A 24,973-nucleotide genomic window follows, 5' to 3' on the forward strand; every position below is an offset into this window, starting at 1 on the left:
AGACTTCATGTGTTTCCTAACAATATTTCACAGATGATCATTCTAAAAATAAAACATATGGGATGTTTGAAATAGCTTTGGAATTAGGGCTTTAGTTGAAACTAAATGCTAGTCAGCTATTTTAAGAATGCTATGCTTTTCAAAACTCTACCATGAATCTAGCCAGAGAATACTGGAAGATTGCATTGTCAAAGAGCAGATGCTCTTCAGTATTTTGCTGTTGTGTTATTTTACTTCTCATATTCTATTTTTGTGTTTTAAAAAGGTTTAAAATATTAAACATTTAAAAATGTGCATGGACAAAGGTCTATTCTGCACTTCAGTTTTTTAGAGAATAATGCAACAATTGTACTCTGGGATCACAGCTGGCTGTCAAAAGTTGCCTTTTATACTGACTGCCTTATCACACAGTGGAATTTTTTTCAGATAATATCTGGTAATATCCAGATGCATTAAAAAATATATCTTACACTAATGAGAGATGACAACTCTCAAAGCCCATTTTGGGGCTTTAAATTCAACAAAGCAATTTGAAATGACTCTGGTGACCACACATAACTTTAGCAGCAGCATAACACATAAATAAGATGCCCACTTGTTTCATTTCCCTTTTTGTGTAATAATGATCTTTTAGCTTTTTTTCAGAAAAGGAAACCGGACAAAGGTCTATTCTGCACTTCAGTTTTTTAGAGAATAATGCAACAATTGTACTCTGGGATCACAGCTGGCTGTCAAAAGCTGCCTTTTATACTGACTGCCTTATCACACAGTGGAATTTTTTTCAGATAATATCTGGTAATATCCAGATGCATTAAAAAATATATTTTACACTAATGAGAGATGACAACTCTCAAAGCCCATTTTGGGGCTTTAAATTCAACAAAGCAATTTGAAATGACTCTGGTGACCACACATAACTTTAGCAGCAGCATAACACATAAATAAGATGCCCACTTGTTTCATTTCCCTTTTTGTGTAATAATGATCTTTTAGCTTTTTTTCAGAAAAGGAAACACTTTCCAAACACACACAAATATACGCATTCACAGGCAGATCATGACTCATCTTATCAGTACGTACAGATGATTTTTATCCTAATCAAACTTTGTTTTTCATATGAAGGCATCTACAATCATTCACTCATAATTTCAGTTAGACTTTGTTCAAATAATTCAGGTGAAGCATGCCACAAGTACCTCAGTATAAGCAGCATCCCAGTGTGCTACAGTGTGCCAGTGGGTCTCTGCTATGTATATTTTTTAGTCCACATATAAAAACAAAACCTTGTCACATTTCACGCTTGGTTTTCCTGTAACAATGTATGTCTTAAAAAATGTAATCTATGCCCAAATAAATCGTTTTTCTTCAAGCAAACTAAAAGATCTGTTCAATAGTGTCTGTTCACTGTCTACAAACCTATACCCAAAAAGTTTCATGGTCGGCCCACAAACTTTCTGTACAACTTGGGCCAGTTTGAACGGTATACTAAGCCGCCATTTCTCCACCTGTTCTGAAGAGTTTTTTTGGGTGGAATACACGCCACTTGCCTCGGTTGACGCATGCGTGTTTTTGAGGATCCAATCCCGTGCTTGTGTCGTCATCGGAATCCCTGTGAAATTGTACATTTCTGCTGCTTTCTGCATGGGGTAACTGGCAATATCCTCATAACGTACTAGCATATAACGGTTTTTCAGCCATTTCGGCTGACTCAAGCCCAACTCGGCAGAGATGCGGATATTGTTACAGTTTCCTTCGAGACGTTTGACCTCTTCGTCCTCTATAGGAACGTCTCCATTCACTGCCCAGCTTTTCCAGTTCTGGTACTTACTTGCAAAGGCCACCATCCTTGATGCCAGGATGGCTCGAGGGTCTCTGACCAGCTGAATGAGTTTGATATCCAACCGAGGGTCCTCTATTAGAGAACGAAGTGTGTCTAATTGTCGGACCCTCACTGTTTTGATCACCCTGTGCTCTTTTCCTAAGCAGACCTCGGAAGCCAAGGTCAGATTGAGCGGCCCGCATCGTCTCGTCTTGCAGTGGTACCTCTCAAAAACGACTTTTACAACCGGAGAGCAGACTTGCTCCTCGCACAGGGCCTTGCTGGACTCTCTGCGGAACAGGGCAGGGGTGACGTGGTCCTGTGGAGGAGGGCTGATGAAGCGCTCCAACATTGAGAAGTTACACAAGAAGAGATGCTGTAGGACATCTCTGTACACCCATACAGAAGTGCTTGCATTTGTGCCACTCGAGCCAATCGATAGCATCCTCTCCACGTGCCAGAGCGGCTCAAAGAGGTAAAACATGTTTCCACCCTGTTGGTTGAAGAACTCGCCTACGAATGAAGATCCTGTGCGAGTGGTAGCCATCAAGAGGATGTGCTTTCGGCCTGCCTGAATGCCGTTCTCAGCATACATGTCCTCTGGATAGGAACTGTTGTCGTCCATTACTACCAGAGCGCTGGAAGCATTGTAGGGCACTGGAGGCTCCGTCTGTGGGGTCCGTCTAAGTGTCAGCTTGTCTGAGACCCTGTACATTTTAAAATGTCAAATTTAAAATATTTTTCAAATCCATTTCAATAAATATTTGTATTTTGGGGGGCGTATTTTTAGTTAATCCAAAAATTCTCACCTTGAAATAATGTTATTTTCTTTTTCAATGATGACAAGTGCCACAATGCAGATAATGATGACTGCATACTTGTTCCTCATTCTCAAATTAACTTTGATTTAGGAAATGCCTCCACAGCCTGCTAATTCGTCGCTGCTGCCAACTGTTTTGGGTTCATCTCATGTCAGAACCTGGGTTACAATTCATCTGCAATAAACAAAATCAAGACGGGAGTTTTGGCATCATTTCCACAGACATAAAATTCACTCAACTAACACACCCAACCCTATGTATTGATTCCAAGCGGTGACAGATTTATACTGTTTGGCACAGGGGAGTATAAGCAGACACAGACAATTTCAGCTTTGTTCCCAAACAAGCAGCCTGCACTGTCATCACCTGTCCAGTAACTCCACTAATGTGGAACGATGAGAGATGATGAGGTCCACAGAACACAGTGTCTCTCTTTGGTAACTGCTTACTGTGGATCACAAAGAATCATCAAAAGTAGTACTTCTTTAGTATTTACATTGCTATTCAAAAGTTTGTAGTCAAATAGGTTATTTTTTTAATGTTTTTGAAAGAAGTCTCAAAGGTTGCATTTATTTGATCAAAAACCGTAATATTGTGAAATGTTATTAGAATTTAAAATAAATCTTTTCTATTTTGATACAGTATATCTAAAAATTTTATTTCTTCCTGTGATGGTGAAGCTGAATTTTCTGCAGCCATTACTATAGTCTTCAGTGTCACATGATCCTTCAGAAATCATTCTAATATGATGATTTAGTTTTAAAGGGGTCATATGATGCTGCTAAAAAGAACAGTATTTGGTGTATTTGGTGTAATGAAATGTGTTTATTGCTACACTAAGTACTTTTAAGAAACTGTTGAAAACCCACCTTTTTAAATGGTCTATTATGATTAAGTTGTATTTATATGTGACATTGTTGTAGTGCTTTGGGTTGAGAAAAAGCGCATTATAAATAAAATGTATTATTATTATTATTATTATTATTATTATTATTATTATTATTATTATTATTATTATTATTATTATTATTATTATTATTATTATTATTATTATTATTATTATTATTATTATTATTATTATTATTATTATTATTATTATTATTATTATTATTATTTATGCGGTTTAAGGTTAAAAAAACACATTATTTTCCACATACTGTACATAATACAACTTAACCACTGATTTCTAGTCGTGTCCATTTTTGGAAGACCAAACAAAGGTCTTCACAACGAAACAGCAGCACACCCCGCGGCCTACAGTGAGCCGAGGCCGGGGGATAAAGTGAGGAACGGCAGGAGGGTTAGAGTGAGCAGAGGCGCTGGCTTGAGAACGGTGCGGCCGGCGACTTCAACGAAGGAGCATTCGGAAGGACATGTGACGACTCTGGGCTGGACTCCGCTTCTTTCACGGTGAAAGCCGATCCGGCGATCGACAGCGCAAAGTTGTAGTATTTCCTCAGCAACCAGCACGGATCAGCTCCAGGCATGACGAAGCAGATATCGTTCTCTTTTGGAAGACCAAACAAAGTAGTTTCGCTTTTACAACGAAGCACACAGCGTCTTTACAAAATGGCAATGGAAACAACAAAACTACAGCGAGAATAAAAGTTATGCCTTCTTTCTTTGCGTGAACATTTGGGCGGCGTTATGCAAATCTTCCCACATAGTGATGTAGATATGTGGGGGCGTGTTAGAACGAGCCGTTTTAGGTAGGTGTGGCTGACTCTTAACTTTTATAAAGAATATCTCTTTGGATTTGAGACTTTAGTCTTTGCAACTTTACAGATCTTCTTTATGCACCAAGAGCTTGTAACAGTCCAAAGAGAAAGGAAAAATTTAAATCTCATCATATGACCCCTTTAAACAGTTGTGCTGCTTAATATTTTTGTGCAAACTGTAATAAATTTTTTCAGTACTCTTCAATGAATATTAAGTACAAAAGAAGAACAAAGGAACAAAGTAAAAACATGTTTGTAACATTACAATGTCATATTTTATCAATTTAATGCATTCTTGCTGAATAAAATATTTCTTAAAAAAATCTCACTGTCCCCAAATATTGAATGGTAGTCTATATTAATCCCTGGAATTATTATATGTATATATTTTTTTTAATCATATTTATTTTAAATGTTAAATATTTTAAGTGATAAAATTGTAATTAGAATGAGAATGGAGTGATCTTCAAGCTTCACAAAAAAAAAAAAAACTAAAAATAGCTCATAACTTAGCCACAGAATGTTCTGCCTCTATAACCCGCAGAGTCAAAAGGAAATGACATTTCCTATTGCAGCAAGTCTGCAATGCTTTCATTAAATCTTGGAAACCATATGGTGTGGGTGGAATTTTGTTTGTTTGACACAGTTTTCATTTTCTGTGAGTTAGCTATACAGTTTGAAATGAACAATTGGGTCAGTGTCTTCCACACCTAAGTTTGGTTACACTTTACTTGAAGGGGTGTGCATAAGACTGACATGACACCTTCATAATCATGACATGACACCTACATAATCATGACATGACACATGTCATGAATATTAAGGGTTTTAATGCATGTTTATGACAACTGTCATTAAGTGTCATTTAGGGGTAAGGGTAGGGGTTTATGCAAAGATAACATTGTTTGAGATGTCTTTGTTATGGGCTATGGTTAGGGGTAAGGGTAGGGGTAGGGTTAGGTCAAATAATGTCATATTTGCATTAAAAATTACATAACTGAGCGAATGACACTTAATGACAGTTGTCATAAACATGCATAAAACCTCCTTCATATTCATGACATGTGTCATGTCATGATTATGAAGGTGTCATGTCAGTCTTATGCACACCCCTTCAAGTAAAGTGTTACCCATAGTTTTAAATCATCTGTTGTTGCAGCATTTCTTTAATATACAATGTTTCCATCCATTTTAGGAAAGCAAACATTAGCTTTAGCTTTAGCTTTTTTCCTTATCAAAGTTATATCACCACATTCAGAATAGTTACAGATTTGAATACAGATTTTTAAATATGCTAATGACTGTTCCTAAGAAGAGTATTAATGTATGAATAACAGACTCTTTATTAAGTATCAAAACTTCTAATGTAAAGAAACTGTTTCCTAAGGGAAATGGTAAAGGAACAACACCATTAGAACACTACAAATATATTGGGATGTTGTGTTGCAATAAAACCAGCAGCTATAGGGCATGTTTGACCCCAGATAACCCCACCAAATGGCTTTAAGTAGGTATGCTGCCATAACACGACATAGCTCTATTCAGAGCTGTCGTTTACTAGCAACAGCAAGGCAAACAACACCGGTTGACAGGGGTTAATCTGGACCATATCAAGACCACATCTGTACAAATAAACCTACCAGACCTCTGCAGAGAGTGGCTTTTATGAATGTGACACTTTCCTAAACTGTGCTAAAAGCACAAGGAGAGCCAGTGCAATATTGTAGTCATAAAATAAGACGTGTACCAGTGGGAAAACTGTCATAGGTAAATGCCATGCAATTTGTCTGCACAAAGAGTAGCATTTAGGATATGACACAATTTTCAAGCCATCAAGGAATGATAGTGTGCAGTCTAAGTAAATATAAACCAATTATGTGGGCTTATTATGCCACAGCCGTCAAACTGTCAGGCACGGCGGTTGAGCTGAGATCTTTACATATTCAAAAACCACTGAAGCATTTGACAAATCTGATGATCTGCTCAAGCAGAAACGGACATCACTCTGTTCATCATTCCCATACAAATTACATTAATGGCGTATCTTACAGCCTTATAGATGTGTTAGAAAAAATGCTTAAATAATCCTACTGTTGCACTGTTTGGGTTTATTTTTCATTGTGTAAAAAATACTTTGATTTGATTTGTTCCCCAGAGATGGAGGATACACATCAGTAGCTTGTTAAAATAAACAGTGCATCTGATGCTTTCAGACTGGTCTGTGACATATGGTCAATAATTTTAAACCTTTGGGATAGCACCACTTTTTATCCAGGAGTATTACATGGATATCATTTAGTGGCATTTTCTGTCAGAAAACATGACACAGGAAGTAAGTTAGCATGGGTATCAGAGAGGTGTGTGCAGTCTGGGGCCAGGGAGCATGTTTCATCCTTGTGTTTTTGTCTTGTTTCATTACGGAGCGCTTTGCGGTTCAGCAGTGCGTGACGGCACCTTCTGGGAGATAGGCAGTGTTTAGCTGGAGTTCTTCTATAGGAGATAAATCCACTATCACCAGTGACAGGCTCTCTTGTGCCGCCTGGGCCCACGAGTTGCAGCTGCAGCAGCGGTGGAGGAGGGGAACAGGAACAGGGGGTGTATTTGTCATGGACATATCACAAAATGTAAACCTTAAAGAAACGTGGCACCAAATGGCTTCTCTCTCTCTCTCTCTCTCTCTCTCTCTCTCTCTCTCTCTCTCTCTCTCTCTCTCTCTCTCTCTCTCTCTCTCTCTCTCTCTCTCTCTCTCTCTCTCTCTCTCTCTCTCTCTCTCTCACACACACACACACACATAGTAAGGCCACACCATGACTTTCACTTGCTGTTTTGAACTAATCAATGTGAACTAACAGGAGATTGAGTGTGATGACACCAATCTAACTGCTAATTACTAGGAAATACATGGTAACATGACAGTTGCAGTAAAAAAAATAAACTTTAATTGCTGCATTAAATGTTTATATCAGTTCAAAGTGGTGGTTAAGTCACAATCTGCAGCAAGAAATGCATTCCTTTTTTTAACCACTTCAAATTTAGTTAAAGATTCAGAAGATTTGGATGAAAATCATAAAGTAGGTCGAAGAAACAATGTGTTTTTAGCTTTTGTTTTCAAGAAATATAGACACATTTTAAAAAGAAATTTGATTATAATCATGCATATTTTAAATTAGTGTTTAGATTAGATTGTATTTTGTCCACATCACAGATTTATATGAAGCTGTGATATTTTCTGAAATAACAAAAATTATGCTTTCTTGTAAGAAGAATGACAGACAGATAGATAGATAGATAGATAGATAGATAGATAGATAGATAGATAGATAGATAGATAGATAGATAGATAGATAGAAAGATGTGAGGTCAATAAAATGACAGAAAATAACAAACTCAAAGATTACTATTGTAATGTTGTAGTGAAATTATTTACAATGAGAGGTAAATAAAAGAAAAGCGCAAACTTAAAGATTCCTATTGTAATGTTGCTGTAAAAGCATTTACAGGTCTTTGGCAGAGGTGAAAGTGAATACTATGCGATTGTGGTAAAATAGCTAGACTGAATGAAATCTTACCTTGCAGACTGAACGGGTCTCCAGTAGTTCATCTGGAGCATCCTGAATGATCGCGTCTGGTACACATTGTTCCTGCGCTTATGTGAAGACTCCAAAGAACTGCACTTATGTGCGTGAGTGAAAACGCTAATTACACTATAAAGTTAATGTTTGATAATACGTTCATTGTTAAGAAAGTTCCAACTTAGACATTTTTGCTGTAACTCATAAGTTGAAGGGTTCTAACGTTATTTCCAGATTCTCACGGCATTGAAGAAAGCCTCATTCATTTATCTCCATTTGCGCTTTTCACCGGTGCAGCATGCTGGAAACGTGTCCATTTCTCGGCGGTCTCCAAGTTTGGGCTATTCTTGGATACACGTCACGTGGTCAAGTAAGAACCCCCAGTGTGAGTGTTCACAAGGGCTTTTCTGTTTGAAGAGAGGGCCCTGGGACACTACGTGGATTTCTGCATCCCCCTTTTGCAGTGGGGAGTCGAGGGGTCTGAAATCTAGGATAAAACACGCTGCGTTAGATCACGGAGACTGAACTCGTACACTCACTGAATGAATGGGGCGAAACTTGTGTGCGAATTACGACGCACCTGGGTGTCCCTTTAAAAATACTTTCGAAATCATGGTTTATTAGGTTACCACATTTATTGTTAAAGTGTAAACCAGAAATTATTAGGGAATCTTTTTTAAACAGTGTAAAGAAGCGTATTTCTGATTATTTATTTAGATAAAACAGTGCTGGCAATCAGTTGCCTAATTAGTTGTAATGTAGTAACGTGTGATGTCCAGACTGATATAGACGGCTACTATCTATTTTTATTTTCGTGTATGTTTCGTATATATTTTTTTCCGTTTAGGCTACATTTCGTGTACTTGATGTGATGCTGTAGTGCACCGAATGACCCCTATAGGATCACTGAATTAAATAGACTGTTGAAGTATTCTAGGTCCAGCGGTGTCACGAGGGAAAGCCTCGAAACGTTCAGCATTAACGTTTTGTAACCACGTGGGGGCGGTGATGTACAGTGTTAGTGACTATAACAGTGATTTACAATGATGTAAACGATCTACAATTTTTAACAAAGTACAGTGACATAAAATATTGACATGAAATTCACATTCCCATCGCTTTTGTTGTCGAATAGTCAAATTATACTGCAGTTGTAGCATAAAGGCTATACTAATAGGTAATAGCTACTGCCAAATTGGGTGTTATCAAAATACTGGGTTGGAAAACCACGTAAAAGCTTAAACTCTGAGCTAGAATACATAATACATTTTCAGATGAACTGAAGTTTGCAAGATTAAAATGACCCTAATATGTTGATGACCCAGACATTGCATCCAATCCAAAGCTTATTTGTAATCCTAGAAGTACATTCAAACATGTGGATTGAAGATTTCAGATCTTTATATATTTAATAGTGACACATTAATATTGAAACTGGGATTTCAATAGTTAAATATTACATTTTAGTTAATTTTCCAAATAGTTGATGATCCCAATTTAGCCACACATGCATTAGACATGAATTCTGAAATGTTATAAATATTGAGTTGTGTACATGTTATTTACTGTAGGAATCTGAATTTGTTGTTTATTTTGTATAAAATAGTGCTGTTATAATTGAAAATCACTATGACAGACCCTGAATGCCATTTGAGGTTTCTTTCCATTGTAACTTTTTTCATGTCCCATTTTAGCCCATGCCAGGATTATCACAATAAAAGTGATATCTAAGACCTTTTATAGTCAGACCTATAGACCTTTTATAGTCTGGTCAGAAACAGATTTAAGAAGATGATAATATTTTGCATAAGTGGCAAATCTGTCTGTCATTCAGGGTTTCTATTTTTTCCATATAATCCATGCTGCTGATGTATGACTGACGCACATGATCACAATATACAAGAAATTTCCAGGGTTAATCTTACGATAAACTGGATTTTTGACCTACTTTTCTTTTTCCCTCTGATTGTAAAACCAAACAGAAATGCAAACAGTTCCATGTTTTAAAATATTATTTATCAAAATTATCATAATTCTTTATTATTTCATTATATAGAAAAAGCAAGAGCTTTGCAACAAATCTGGTAATCATGAGCATTATCAAGGCAACATTTTTCACAGTCACATAAGGTAATCGATATATCCAGATCTGCCAGAGTCCAGTGTTTTCTGTGGTGTACATGCAGAGACGCTTCTAGCTTGTGTGTCCCTGTAGACTGGCCCTGAGCACTACGCAATGATGAAGGATTATTGTAGGTTAATCTGCTTGCCTGCCATCTGCCTGCTCCAAACAAATTAAACCTGAAAGTAAAGCTACACTCACAAATGTAGATGAAGGTAAATTGGCAGGTGTTTCCTTTTCTGATCCAGACAGCTGCTCATCTGAGCAAAAAGTAATACGAATACAGTTTTAATTCTATCTGGCAATTGGATTTTGAAACTTCGTTAGAATTTGCAGTGTGATCGTTTTTGAAGTCAGTAATACACTTTCATTCGTCCTTATTTATTTGATATAATTTTTTAATTTGTAGTTTTGAACGCTATATTTATGCATATAAATATTTTTTCTTCATTCTAATGTTTTCTACTAAATCATCCACATTAGATCTTGACCTGGAGAAACTATAGAACCTGACTGTAAAAGATATTGTTGAGCATTAAACTTCAACTCTGAGCATAATTTAATGTTAAAAAGCTCTAATGATAAAGGTCGTGAAAGAGTGAGATCGAGGTATTTGCTAATGCTGACGAGTATGAGATTACATAACTTTGTTTTAAATGTGACCTGAACGTGCTCTGTAATATAAACTGGATTGTCAAAGAGATTAAGACGATTCATCTGCTAAAAGGCCTGTAACATATCTGATGAGTGCTTACAAACGTATTTATTTATGTATTCATTCATTCACAGAAAGATCATTTAAGTTTTACTCTAAAAATTGGGTGACTATTTTCATAATATTTCTTCAGTATTCATTGGTGATTGCTCTTTTGTGACAGAGTTCCAGCATTCCGAAAGTGGGATTTCAGTAATACTATAACTAAGAAGAGACTCTAACCTGTCATATCAGGTCAGGTGTGCTACTCGTGAACCCCTCTAGTGGCCATTAGTTGGTGTGCTGCAAAGATGGGCTTCTAAAGATGTGCTCAAGGGTTAAGGCGTGTCATTGGATTAGGCTTTTAGCACCGTCCTTAGCTCTCCTCAATCTGAAATAAACACCCTCAGAAGGACACTGCCATAGCTCTCTTCACTAGTGTGCTGTCTGGCCTGCTGTAACTGCTTTGCTTTATTAGGATGAAGAATGATTTGGAAATGCAGTTTTCATCCGTTCTTCTGCTAGCACATTTCTGCTTTGGTATGTATTCATCAGCATATTTGAATACGGATGTGGCTCAGGCGATTAAACATTCCTTTACTTGATTGTGTTACACTGTTGACTAATGTAAATAATCTTGAAATCTACTTCTTTGGCCTTTTTGTCTCATTTGCATCACCTTTATTTCTGATTGACAGTAGGAGGTGAGCAAATAGAGACTTCCCTGAAAGAAAACTAACTCTAAATCTACATTTAGATACAAATTAATTTCATAAATAAATTTATATAGTGAAATACCTTTGATAAACCAGGGGATATTGAAGTGTGTATGACATAAGACACCTGTAATCCTAGACAAGTAGACAGAGACAGTCATTAGTATTATTACATTATGCCATGTGTGTTCAACTTTGTGACAGATAAATGTCAAATATTGTAATAGGTACAGTTGTTGTAGGCACATGATGTCTTGTCCTTATAAGTCTGGTTATGTTACACTGTTAATTGCGGTATTTTAGTGTGATATCTCATTGTTGTTTACAGCACAGACCGACTACGCACCGTATTTCTATGATAATGGGCCTAACAGTAACAACGGTAATATGGCACTGTTAAATCTCTCAGAGGATACGCCGAAAGGTACGGTAACATTTTTGTACCATCTGATTATATTAATATCCCTCTGGCTAGGTGTAAACAGTATTATCATTAACAGTATTTTTCCCTTTGACTTTTGTTGTTGATTGTGGTATATTCAAAGGCCCGATGACCATCCAATAGTTTAAAGTTATTGTAGATTATTTTACATCTTCTTGAGACCCCCTTTTGGGGCCCCAGGCCTCTAATTGAGAACCACTGCTGTAGAGGTCGTTTTGACTGGTGTGAATTATAAAAGCACAGAAATAACTACTTTCAAATGTAAATTACAGGAACACAGATATATGTTCTTAATGGAACCGACCCAGAAGGCCAGCCTGTAAAGTATGGAATGACCTCTGAACCCGGATCCAAAGAATATTTTCGTGTTCATCCCAAATCAGGAACAGTAACTCTAATAGAGGAACTCGACAGAGAGGTAAATTTCAAAATGTGTAATGTTTTAAATGTGCTGAGAATACTACAGTGATGCTACTGTACAGTACATCTTTTTATTTTCACAGGCACAAGATGAGATTGAAGTCTTTGTCAGTATCTCAGATGGCCTTAATAAAGTAAGCATTGTTGATTTATGAGTCTTATCCGGTGTATGTTATGAGTTTTGTATAGATCTTTTTAATGCTCTTGTGTGATGTCAGGTAGCTGAAAAGGTTTCAGTTTTTGTCATGGATGCCAATGATGAGAGACCACAGTTTCCACAGAACATGCCTTCCATTGTAGATGTGCCAGAGGTGAGGAATTATGTCTCTTTGTTTTCAATTATACTTTATTACATCATTTAGGTTCCATAAAATATGTTTTTGAAACTACCTGGCCATCAACAATGGTTTTGATTTTAATGTGATCTGAATAAACAGGCTTGTTTGAAAACTGTATATGTGTGTGTACACAGAACACTACATCTGGGAGTAGCATCTACAAAGTGCAGGCAGTGGACAGAGACGCCGGCTCAGGGGGATCAGTCACTTACTTCCTCCAGGTAACATCTGGCATCAGGTTGAGAGATCAAATCTGAAATAAAGGTCATGAAAGCAGAGTATATCTTTTTTCTTTTGCCTCCCTTATGCAGAGTTTCATTAGAATCTCTGTTTGTTCTTAAATCCAGAGCAGTGAACCGAGCACAAAATTTGCCATTGACCACCATAGTGGCGTGCTGCGGATAAAACCAGGTGAAACCCTCGATTATGAGAAATCCCGTACACATTTCATCACTGTGGTGGCAAAGGTGAGACAGCGTGATTTCGTTCTCCTTATTTTACCAGTTCAAGCTTAGTTTTTCCATTTCCAGCGCACATTTCCAACTGATCTTAATTTTAATGCTTAGGCTATTATTATTTCTTGCCTCCTAATGAAATAGGAAATAACAGTAACTTTTATTTTCAGGATGGAGGTGGCATTTACAAGGGCAAGCAACAAGTGATGTCATCATCTGCCACTTTGACAATAAATGTGATTGACGCTCAAGACACTCCCCCTGTGTTTGTTGGGACTCCTTACTTTGGTTATGTCTATGAGGTCTCCTCGCCTGTGAGTATCCATCGTAGCACACTTCAGAATGATTTAACGTGATTAACTACTCAAACATAAATGTTAATGTATGTGTCATTTACAAATACAGTGAAACAGGAATATTGTGTATTAAAATATCTATTTTAAGTATCTAATTTAAATTTAAATATCTAAAATTTAATTTAATCTTGTTATGCAAAGCTGAATTTTAAGCAGCCATTACTCCAGTCTTCAGAAATCATTCTAACATGCTGGTCAAACATTGAAAATAATAAGACATGTTTCTTAAGCACCAAATCAGCGTTTATTTGAAATAGAAATCTTTTGTAACATAAGTGTATTTACTGTCAGTTTTTGTCAATTCTTGCTGAATAAAAGTAGACGTAGAGGTTGTCCACATTACAGTTTGAACTTGCTAAAATATTTGTGGAGCGGCACAGATATCTAATTCTATCTGAGCAGCATGCAGCTAAAAGGGTTAGTTCACCCAAAAATGATAAATTAGCCCATAAATTACTCACCCTCAAGTGTAAATTTATGAGTAATTTACACTAACTTTCTTCTTTCAGACGAATCCAGTCGGAGTTATATTAAAACTTATCTTTGACCTTTCAAGCTGTTTAATGCCACTCAGCGGGGGTTGCATGCATCAGTCCAAAAGAAGTAAAATAAAAAGCGCCCATCCATAAAAAAAAAGTGTCTCACACGGCTCCGGGGGGTGAACAAAGGCCTCCTGTAGCAAATCAATGCGTTTTTGTAAGAAACATATCCATATTCAAAACGTAATAATCACTTTAATCTAGATTGCGCTCACTGTTGTAAACGGAAGCAGGTCCGGGCGGATGACGTATGAGGTCAGCTTTTGGCTTCAGGCAGTTTATGGGCTAATTATAATTTTTGGGTGAACAAACCCTTTAAATCAGCTGGAAAAGACTATACTGTGCTATTGCACACATACTGTAAGGACAGGATAGCTTATCCCCTACCAAATATCAAGAAAAATTACAGATGTTTTCTAGAATACATTCAAATATCTTGCTAATGTTACCCTATCACTTTTTGAGATTCCGGTTCAGATTAAGGTTTTACCAAAAATCAAACTATGCAAACATTACTGCTCCTTATCTAAGATCTAATTTTGTCTACAGGGATCTGAGATATTTACAGTTTTTGCCAAAGATGGAGACATGGATAATCCAAATCCAATCATATATTCAATAGAATCTGGTATGTATTATTGGTTTATATGAAAATGCATTTGTTTTGCACATCTTTAGATGGCTGGAAAGAAATTTGATTTTGATTTTTCAATTCCACACCACTCGTCAAAACGTCAGCAAATTCTCAACCTATTGATTCAGGAGCAGATGGGGTTTTTGCCATCAATAAAACCAGTGGATGTATCACTCTGAAGGTGTACCCCGCAGAACTGAAGAGAGAAATCTTTAATATTAAAGTCAAGGTAAAATCTCCAGCTTCTGTTTTTATCTGGCATCAGATGTTTGGTTACTAGACATTGCTGTCCCCCTGATCTCTGACTTGAGACAGAGCGTAAGCCAGTTTCAGGAATAAGCCAATTACTAAAATCTATCTCTGTCCATGCTATTTACTGTAGCTATCTAAAACATGTGCATCCTCATTACAAGAGTATGTCAAGCCAATTAATATAACATGGCATAACATGGAAACTGTTGCTTAGTATAATTGAATTTAGAATTAGTTATAAATAATCAACAATGTCTTAATTTTTCAGGCTTCAGAGGTCAGTCCAGAAGGAAAACGCTTGGACTTTGCAGTCACCACAGTGACCATTCGGGTAGTGGATCTGAACAACCATCCACCCACATTCTTTGGAGAAAATGGACCACAGAACGTGTTTGAGTTAACTATGTATGAACATCCTCCAGAGGGAGAGTTCCTGAGGGGCTTGAAAATTACAGTCAATGACTCCGACCAGGTGTGTAGAATTTTTTTTAGCAGTAGGTTACAGGCTTGTCATAGCTAAAATTAGTGCATGCAGATTTATAAACATTAGAAAGAAAATCTGGCTATCTGTTCCTTGTTTTAAGAGAATTTAATAAAAGCTTGATTGAGTTGCAGAAATTTTGTAGTACAGATCAACCATTATTTAAAATCAACAAGGCGCCATTCGTTTATTGTATTACTTCCATGAGCAGGGTTCAGTTGTAATAAACATTGTCATTTATGTTACATAAACGACAGGATGGCACCCAAACAAGCAGTCGATCCCTTTTAAGCTTTTGTCATATTATGCAATATTTTTTGTTCTGTCATGACAACTCTCTGAGGGATTGACATGGTAATGGTAATGTATTTGGTCTTGGCGGAATAGATCTGATACGCTGCTGTTGCTGCGGCAGAGCAAGTAACGAGACTTGCTACTGCCAATACATCCACAACATGCTGCTGTGAGCATGTAAGAAATATTGCTGCTGCAAATATAACATACATGAAATAAACCCATATAGCATACATGACCTCGTAGCAGATCTATACAGGTGGAGCTGGGGAAGGTGGAGGGTTTCTGAAGCAAGCTGCAGCTGCTACGGCAAGCACTAGTCATATATTTGAATGTTGAGTAGTGAGCTCATTTGCTACCGATACAGAAGAGAACCAGTCAGCTGTGCCATGTGATAATGATGTCATTAGGTCAGATTGAGTTAGACCTATCGGACTGCGTCATCTAGAGTATCATGCCAGTTCGTGCATAGATAAGATCCCTAAAGTTGCAAAGACTAAAGTCTCAAACCCAAAGAGATATTCTTTATAAAAGTTAAGACTTGTCCACGCCCTCCTAAAACGCCTCGTTTAAACATGCCCCCACATGTCTACATCACTGTGTGGGAAGATTTGCATAACACCACCCAAATGTTCACGCAAAGAAAGAAGGTGTAACTTTTATTCTCGCAGTAGTATTGTTGCCGCCGCCGCCATGTCATGGAGACGCTGTGTGTTTCATTGTGAAAGCGAAACTACTTTGTTTGGCCGTCCAAAAGAGGATGATATCCGCTTCGTCATGCCTAAAGCTGATCCGTGATGGCCACTGAGGAAATACATCAACTTCGCGCTGTGGATCGCCGGATCGGCTTTCACCGTGGACGAAGCGGAGCCCACGGTGGTCGTCACATGTGGTTGCCGCAAGCCCGCCGGCTGCTCCTTCGTCGAATCCACCGGCCGCGCCATTCTCAAGCCCGCCGGCCATTCCTCACTCAAGCCCACCGTGTGTGATGCTGTGTGTTTCGTTGTGAAAGCGAAACTACTTTGTTTGGCCCTCCAAAAGAGGACAAAACTAGAAATCAGTGGATAAGTTGTATTTACAACACCGTTCCAGAACAGTTCAACCCAAATATTCAGATGTGTGCAACGCATTTTATGGAGGACTGTTTCCTGAACCTGCAGAGTAGCCTACAATGCGTCTGTGCACAAAGGCTGTCTCTATAAAGTGGGGCAGTTCCAACTTTGCAAGGACAGTCTAGCGCTTCTGACTCGCAGTCTGTAAGTACGTTTTTTTTATATTTAAAGAATTCACACGCAAGTTTTGAGCAGTGTAGAGTAGCGCTTGTTGTTTGTCGTTTCTCCGATCACAAATGCAGACATGGTTTTATGTTGACGCAGCGCGAAACGCAACGCAACGCGTAAAAAGACAGTATAAGTCATTATAATCAGTAATTATGCCCCCACTGGATGCAACAAATGCCTCGTTTGTAATGGATTTTATTGGTTTTGTCTCGTCGCGCCGGGACAAGGCATCACAGTATGGTAAGGGTTGTAACATTTCCGTCCTACGCTTGAGGTATTCAGCCAATCACAACGCACTGGATAGCTGGCCAATCAGCGTACACCTCGTTTTTCAGAACGATGAGCTTTGTAAAAATCGAAGCGTTTCAAAAAGGCGGGGCATAGAGGAGCAACAATAATGTACATTATGTGGAAAATAATGTGTTTTTTTAACCTTAAACCGCATAAACACATTGCATTACACCAAATACACTGCATAATGTTCTTTTTAGCAACGTCATATGACCCCTTTAATGTATTTGGTCTTTGCGGAATAGATCTGCTATGCTGCTGCGGCAGAGCAAGTACCGAGACTTGCTACTGCCAATACATCCACAACATGCTGCTGTGAGCATGTAAGAAATATTGCTGCTGCAAATATAACATGTGAACCGCATGTATTACTATCTTTGTGTGCCTGGGCTACCACGCCGACTGGCTTAACGCTAATGGCCTATGACTATGTGAGCCTTGGCTACCACGCCGACTGGCTTAACAATGGTGGGCTATGACTATGTGAGCCTGGGCTACCACGCCGACTGGCTTAACTCTAATTAGACACGCACTATGTGTAATGTTTAATTAAAGTCCCCCTGTAGTCAAATATTTGATCATCAAAATGACATATTTAAATGTTGTGAATGTAACGCTACACCCTTGCCTCATTTACTATATGCGGATCTATGAATATGCAAATTAGTCCTGCCTCCACTCAGTCACATACCAGCCAGCGCCTCCTGATCCACTGAACTGTAGTAACCGCAAAACAATGGCATACACGGATAATGATTGATAAAACTATGTTTTTACTAGCGGACAACTACAACGAATACTGTAACATTCGTTAAAGTTACTTACTTGACGATGTTGTGTCCTAAAATGCCTTGAAGACTCGAATGCAACCGTTTGTGATTGTTAATGCGCACCCGCGAGCATACGCATGTGAAGTTCGGGCTACTTTTACACTGTTGCCACGGGTTATAATACAAGTTAGCGGTTCTAAATTCACATTAAACCACAGCTTCATGGGTTTTTTGCTCTGATTTATTTTTGGTTTTGTGCTGGGATTGGTATATCCCTTGACGGGATTGGTTATTGGTTTGTGACGTAGCAAACCAAGGGCTGTTTCAAACCATATTTCTGGGTCAGCCTTTGGGAAACTACAGTTTTAAGCAGAAAAAATACACAGCAATGGTTTGGATTAATAGATTGGCACATGGTTTGTCTAAAAGCATATTAAAAACACCACATAGACAAATAAACAACATCAAAAAATAGATTTTCACTACAGGGGGACTTTAACAAAATAGATATACGTTGCAATCCGATAGATAAGATCCCAGCACCCACCTGAGTAAATATCATAATTTAGTCATTTGATAACTGCTGTTACTTTCTCCACTTCATCAGTCCCAGCGGCAGCGTAACAGCTTGTTAATTCATGTTCGTGCAATGATGAGACGAACAAAGTTAGCTGATGCATGCCATTTTACTCTCTCGTGCAGATAAAAGTTGTCAAAGTTACAGTGCACAAAAACCCCTGGGTGAACTGATCTGAATGAACTGAAATAAAAGCAGAATAAAAATGTTCTTCGTTTTTTTTTAATTACGCAGTACGCACAAGCACAATTCTCTGAACTACACTACCCATAATGCATTTCACTTGGAACTAACTGTTACAGCCATAGATAGTGATCTTCAGCATCTCCTGCTGTCATTGATGTGACTGCGATAAGCGCGTGCTTCTGACGCTGCGTGCAGCTGAAATCAACCACACACTCATCACAATAAAAAAACATCGACCTTAGAAATAACCCGTTTCATGCCCGTTACTATTGGCGTGTCCTCAGAGTAATTACATATGCTCCAAACTGAGTTTGCTCCAGCTGTATAAACACAGATGCTAAATGCTGCTGCTAATATGTTTAATATTCGCTCCTGCATACAATGCTAACTGCTAACATGAAATTTAGCGTAAACTTGATTATGGTTGCTCCTTTTTTAATTCAATTAGGCAGACCATGCAATACACACAGCAACATGGATTAGAAGAGCATTCACTTATCTTAGATGTTGATTTCGCTGTTCTGAAGAAAGCTGCAGCTGCTACAGCAAGCACTAGTCATATATTTGAATGTTGAGCAGCGAGCTTATTGGCTACCGATACAGAAGAGAACCAATCAGCTGTGCCATGTGATAATGATGTCATTAGGCCAGATTGAGTTAGACCTATCGGACTGCGCCATTTAGAGTTTCATGCCAGAACTCTTTATTTATTCAGCATTGTCACATTGAGATGCAGAATTCATTACTCACAATAAGATCACATGAGTCAGCACAACTGCCGAAATGATGATGCTATCCTGATCATCCTAACAGTCATTGTTTGCCATTCATTTAAAATAGTTTTGACTCATGTCAACTCAGTATTCTTAATAGTTCTCTATATTAGCCCTGCATGAGAGTTTTGTGTTTATACTGTGCGTTTTCAGGGATCAAATGCAAAATTTCACCTCAGACTGGTGGGCCCAGGCCGCATGTTACGAGTGGTCCCTCAAACCGTCCTGAATGAAGCCCAAGTCACCGTCCTGGTAGAGGATTCTGCTGCAATGGACTTTGAGAAATCACAATTCTTGACATTTAAGGTAAATAGAATTTTGAGTGGAATCCTGAATACATGGACAAATAATGAACCAAGAAATGTGTTGTGTATGCTATGTAATACAGACATGCATGTTTCAAGGAAACAGTGGATTTTATGCTTTAATTGACTTTAAAGTGCAATAAAATGCAGAATTTCATAGGGTCTTAGAAATCTTCTGCATCTACATCTTATCTTTTTTTTGTTAAAATGTAATGGCGGTATGAACATGAACATTTTCATTAAATGATAACTGAAGTTTACCGAAATTAAATATTTAAAATAATTTCCTTAATCATGTATAGGGACACAAATAAGACACAAATGGCCTGAGAATGCCCCAACACAGTTATACATATAGAATTATTAATCAGTGTTCAGTAATATGTTACCAGTAGTAGAAATATATTATGCTTATTGTTTCCAGCTCCTCGCTATAGAGATTGACACCCCTGAGAGATTCAGTGCCACGGCAGACATAATCATTCATCTGCTAGACACCAATGATAATGCTCCCAAATTCTCCTCTGATTTTTACATCGCCCGGATTCCAGAAAATTCACCCGGAGGATCCAGTGTTGTGTCTGTGACAGTGAGTACAGAACACTATAGATTTTATAAGCAAAAAAGATTAACATGTTTGTTATCCTCTCCAGACTGTTCTCTGTTACGGAAAAAAATGCATTATTAATCTAAATATAACATTTGAGGGGTTGGATCAGAATCCAAAATCATGCTCAGTATGTGAATGCTTGTTAAACAGTCTATTACGTAGTAAGCTGCCAGATGGCTATCATTTTCATTCAGTTGTGTAACTCTAAAACCCCAGATTTGAGATATAATAGAAAAAATATCATGAAGTGGTCATATCATTATAGCAATCAGGTGGCAATAACATCACATCTCTTTTTGTGCCAAAATACTGAACAAAATGGTAATAGTTTTTTTCCCCCTACAAAATTACAGTATGATACTTATCATGGTAAAATGTCACATTATAGTGAATGTATTTTTATCACCTGTCTAAAAACAATAGAAGGCCTTAATGGATAAAAAGCACTACTGTTCAAAATATTTATTAAGAAAAGATTAATAAATTATATAAATTAATTATTATAAATTTGATATATATATATATATATATATATGTGTGTGTGTGTGTGTGTGTGTGTGTGTGTGTATAAAATAAATGCTGTTCTTTTTAACTATCTATTAATTAAAGAATATATATAATGGTTTCCACCAGCAGCACAGCTGTTTTCAGCTGTGATAATAAGAACTACAGAATTAATTTCTGAAGGATCATGTGACACTGAAGACTGAAGTAATGGCTGCTGAAAATTCAGCTTGGCCATCACAGGAATAAATCACTTATTGAAATATATATAACATTTGTAATTGTGATCATATTTGAAAATATTACTGTTTCTACTATATTTTTTATTTTAAAAATGCAGTCTTGAAAAGAGACTTTGGAGAAAAATAGACCCTGAAAAAAAATTCTTGAAAGTTATTCTCCACATCTAACCACTATGCAGGTATGATGCTAAACTCATTTCTGTCATATCAGGGTCTAAACATCTGGCACTCCACCTTTCATCAGTGGATAGAGAGATTGAACCCTATTGAGATAAACCCTCACCCTGTGTAAGCAGGCACTTGCCACATGGGAGTTAGCCTGCCTCTTTCCAGAATACAATCTGTTAAATGACCTGACGGATTTTGACCTTGGACATAAGAACGTGCTTCAACCATGAGTACAAGGCAAATAATGATGTAGTAATGACAAATCCCACATTGCTCCTAATGTTCTGCCTTTTGGCTCAAAATGTCATCTGTTTGGTTACGTAGATGTTGGCATTACAGTTATGTGTGGGAACAGATGCCAGTGGATGACGTTTGCTCCTTATGCTCTCTGCAGGCCACAGATCCTGATTCTGGTCTTTGGGGTGTGGTCAAATACTCCATCTATGGCTCAGGAGCGGACCTGTGAGTACCCTGCCCCCCTTTCATGTTAATTTCCCTTTTGTTTTCAGAGTGTGTGTGGTCTTTTTAAAGGCTAGAGTGCTGTAGAGAGCCTACTGATGCAATGCCAGTCGACTGGAATAAGCCACATGAAAAAAACTGTTCGCTTATGTAACATCATTAACGCCAAAACACAGACTATTTAGTGAGTGGGAGAACAGGAGGGATGTAAGCTCACCCCAATTCATCATACACAGCCTACAGATACTTAAGCTAGACCAAATTCAACTTCCAATAACTTTTCATCTTGTTGTAAGACTAGCTGTAAGGACTTGCTGTACCCAAGAGGATTCCATTTTATTTTATTTTATTAGATTCCAAAGTAAATACATAGTTGAAATAGTCTTGCCGTCTTGGAACAGGGTTCAGTCCTCCCGCTGTTCTAGGCTCCTAATTTAATAAATCCATCTCAAGCTTCCTAAACCCAGAGACAGATTCATATTCTCTGATAGTAGCATTCTTATTTTATAGAGCATAAACACATTAATACAAACCATATGAATGTATAAATGATGGTTTGTTGGCACAACAGGCATGTTAAATCTTTCTTCTGCTGTTTGAATTTAATGTCTTGCACTCTTAAATAATGTCTTAACTCTCTCATTGGAAAGGCTGAGTGAGCGTGGGATCTTTTCTGTTTTGTTTCTGCCAGACAGACCACACAGTCTTTTAATACCAGCTTGCATTTCATTTTATTTAACTGACAACAACTCGTCAGCATGCTGCCTTCTATTCATTCTAGTTTCTTTCAACCTATTTTATCTCATCTTCAGTATTTAAATAATATCTAATGAACAGCATACTTTAGCAAATGACACCAACATTTATCTATACAGAATCAGTAGTAGAACAACAAAACTGAATTTCTGAAGCAAACAAAGAGTTAACTGGCCCTCCATCTTGGTTAATCCACTAATGGGATTTGGGCAGAAAATAGACCAGCTTCTCCTGCTCATGTAACAGCCTCACTTAAAGGTGCAGCATATATGCACCAAAAATAATTAAATATGAAAATAATAAAAATTGTAACCAGACAGATTTTCCAAAAAGTCCTCCATCTTTAATTTTGGCAAATAGGTAGTCCAAACTACTTTTGTCTAAGCTAATATTAGTTGCCATCATTGCTGTGTTGGGCTGTTGAAACAGAGCAGTATGTACATACACTATATATTGTTTGGAGTCAGTAAAATTCTATTCTATTCTATTCATTAATTCACTCACACACACACTCACTAATTAATTCTCTCACTCATACACGCACTCATTCACTCACTCACAGGGGGCAATGATGATTTCATTTAGCAAGGTTGCATTAATATTGATTAAAAGTGATTTACATTGTTAACAAAACATTTTTATTTAAAATAAATGCTGTTGTAACAAAGTTTGTAGTGGGAAGAAGGAAGTGACTAGGTAGGCAGTTTGGAGACTCGTGGCGCTTTTATTTCTTTGCTTAAAGTTCAACAAAACACAAACGGGCGCAGTCAGTGCGTCCTCAATCTGCCCAGGGCATAAACTCAGTTCATTCGGTTCTCCTCCTCCGGCTAAGGGATGGCCATGAGTCCCAGTCTCTCTCTCTCTACCACGTTCTCCAGTCTGCCTTTTATCCGGTCTCTCCAGGCGGCCGTTCCTCACCCTTTATCTCCTGGGCCAGGACGGCCCCCAGCCCCCCTGTCCGATGCGTCCATCTGCAACAAGAAAGGGAGAGAAAAGTCAGGAGAATGTAAGAGCGGCCCCCCACACAGGGCAGCCTTTACCTGGGTGAAAGCCTGCTGACACAGCTCCGTCCACTGGACCGGGTCTGGCACTTCCTTTTTAGTGAGGTCAGTCAGCGGGCTGGTAAGGTCCGAATAATTAGGGATAAACCTCCTATAATATCCTGCCATCCCCAGGAACTGCCTCACCTCCTTTTTGGTCTTGGGCCTTGGACAGGTCGCAATTGCCGCCGTCTTATTAATTTGGGGACCCTTTTTAGTGAGGTCAGTCAGCGGGCTGGTAAGGTCCGAATAATTAGGGATAAACCTCCTATAATATCCTGCCATCCCCTCGAACTGCCTCACCTCCTTTTTGGTCTTGGGCCTCGGACAGGTCGCAATTGCCGCCGTTTTATTAATTTGGGGACACACCTGCCCATGACCCAAGTGGAAGCCCAGATACCTTACCTCCACCCGCACACTTCTTCGGGTTGGCCGTCAGCCCGGTCCCTCTCAGAGCTCGTAGGACAGCCCGCAGATGCGCCATATGCCGCTGCCAGTTCTGACTGTAAATGATGATGTCATCTAGATAGGCAGCGGCATAGGTGGCATGCGGGCGGAGGATTCTGTCCATGAGCCGCTGAAAAGTGACCGGAGCCCCGAATAACCCGAAAGGAAGGGTAACAAATTGGTGTAATCCAAACAGTGTCGTGAAGACAGTCTTTTCTTTGGATAAGGGCGATAAGGGGATCTGCCAATATCCCTTGGTTAAGTCCAGTGTCGAATAAAAGCGAGCTGCGCCCAGCCGATCCAACAGCTCGTCAACCCTCGGCATTGGATAGGCGTCGAATTTCGACACCGCATTCACCTTGCGATAATCCACACAGAACCGAACCATCTGTTTTGGGTACTAAAACTATCGGGCTCGCCCAATCGCTGTGGGATTCTTCTACTACTCCCATCTCTAACATTGCCTCGAATTCTGCCTGAACCACTTTCTTTTTGTGTTCCGGCAACCGATACGGCCGGCTGCGTACCACCACGCCCGGCTCCGTCTCAAGATGGTGCTGGATGAGATTTGTTCGACCGGGCAGGGGTGAGAACACGTCTGCAAACTCGGCTTGCAATCTTGCTACATCAGTGAGCTGGGAGGGCGAGAGGTGATCCCCCCCTGGGGCCAGAGCGAGGGATTGGATCTTATTGGTCCTTATTGGCCCGAGATCTTCCTCTCCACTCACTGCCGTCGCCAGCATTACCGGTTCCACCTCGCTCCACTTTTTAAGGAGGTTAAGATGGTAAATTTGACGTGCCCCACTCCTGTCCAATCGAATTACCTCATAATTAAGATCGCCCACCCGCCGTGTGACCTCAAAGGGTCCTTGCCACTTGGCGAGTAATTTAG

At 38.6% G+C, this 24,973-nt stretch overlaps 2 protein-coding genes across 5 annotated transcripts in view; one reads left to right on the forward strand and one right to left on the reverse strand.

The window, feature by feature from the left end:
- Positions 1-1,340: 1,340 nt before the first annotated feature.
- On the reverse strand, positions 1,341-2,708 carry chst3a (carbohydrate (chondroitin 6) sulfotransferase 3a). The gene is made up of 2 exons (XM_016276913.1): positions 2,629-2,708; positions 1,341-2,526 (listed from the first exon to the last, which is right to left on the reverse strand). The coding sequence occupies exons 1-2, from the start codon at positions 2,706-2,708 to the stop codon at positions 1,341-1,343; spliced, it is 1,266 nt and encodes a 421-aa protein (XP_016132399.1).
- Positions 2,709-11,092: 8,384 nt separating this feature from the next.
- cdhr1a (cadherin-related family member 1a) overlaps positions 11,093-24,973 on the forward strand; it is a 21,117-nt gene continuing 7,236 nt past the window's right edge. Inside the window, exons 1-15 of one of the 4 annotated variants that reach the window (XM_016276825.1) lie at positions 11,093-11,286; positions 11,445-11,450; positions 11,791-11,886; positions 12,177-12,322; positions 12,408-12,458; positions 12,543-12,635; positions 12,797-12,883; positions 13,010-13,129; positions 13,288-13,431; positions 14,562-14,640; positions 14,751-14,875; positions 15,167-15,370; positions 19,704-19,856; positions 20,280-20,444; positions 21,774-21,841. In XM_016276825.1, coding sequence (XP_016132311.1) covers positions 11,226-11,286; positions 11,445-11,450; positions 11,791-11,886; positions 12,177-12,322; positions 12,408-12,458; positions 12,543-12,635; positions 12,797-12,883; positions 13,010-13,129; positions 13,288-13,431; positions 14,562-14,640; positions 14,751-14,875; positions 15,167-15,370; positions 19,704-19,856; positions 20,280-20,444; positions 21,774-21,841 — 1,598 coding nt within the window. In that variant the 5' untranslated portion in view covers positions 11,093-11,225. The remainder of the gene's footprint in view (positions 11,287-11,444; positions 11,451-11,790; positions 11,887-12,176; positions 12,323-12,407; positions 12,459-12,542; positions 12,636-12,796; positions 12,884-13,009; positions 13,130-13,287; positions 13,432-14,561; positions 14,641-14,750; positions 14,876-15,166; positions 15,371-19,703; positions 19,857-20,279; positions 20,445-21,773; positions 21,842-24,973) is intronic. The other 3 variants (XM_016276822.1, XM_016276824.1, XM_016276823.1) reach the window with 3 other exon arrangements.

The sequence above is a fragment of the Sinocyclocheilus grahami genome, unplaced genomic scaffold (assembly GCF_001515645.1).
Source record: "Sinocyclocheilus grahami isolate Dianchi unplaced genomic scaffold, SAMN03320097.WGS_v1.1 scaffold106.1, whole genome shotgun sequence".
Classification (NCBI taxonomy): Eukaryota; Metazoa; Chordata; class Actinopteri; order Cypriniformes; family Cyprinidae; genus Sinocyclocheilus; species Sinocyclocheilus grahami.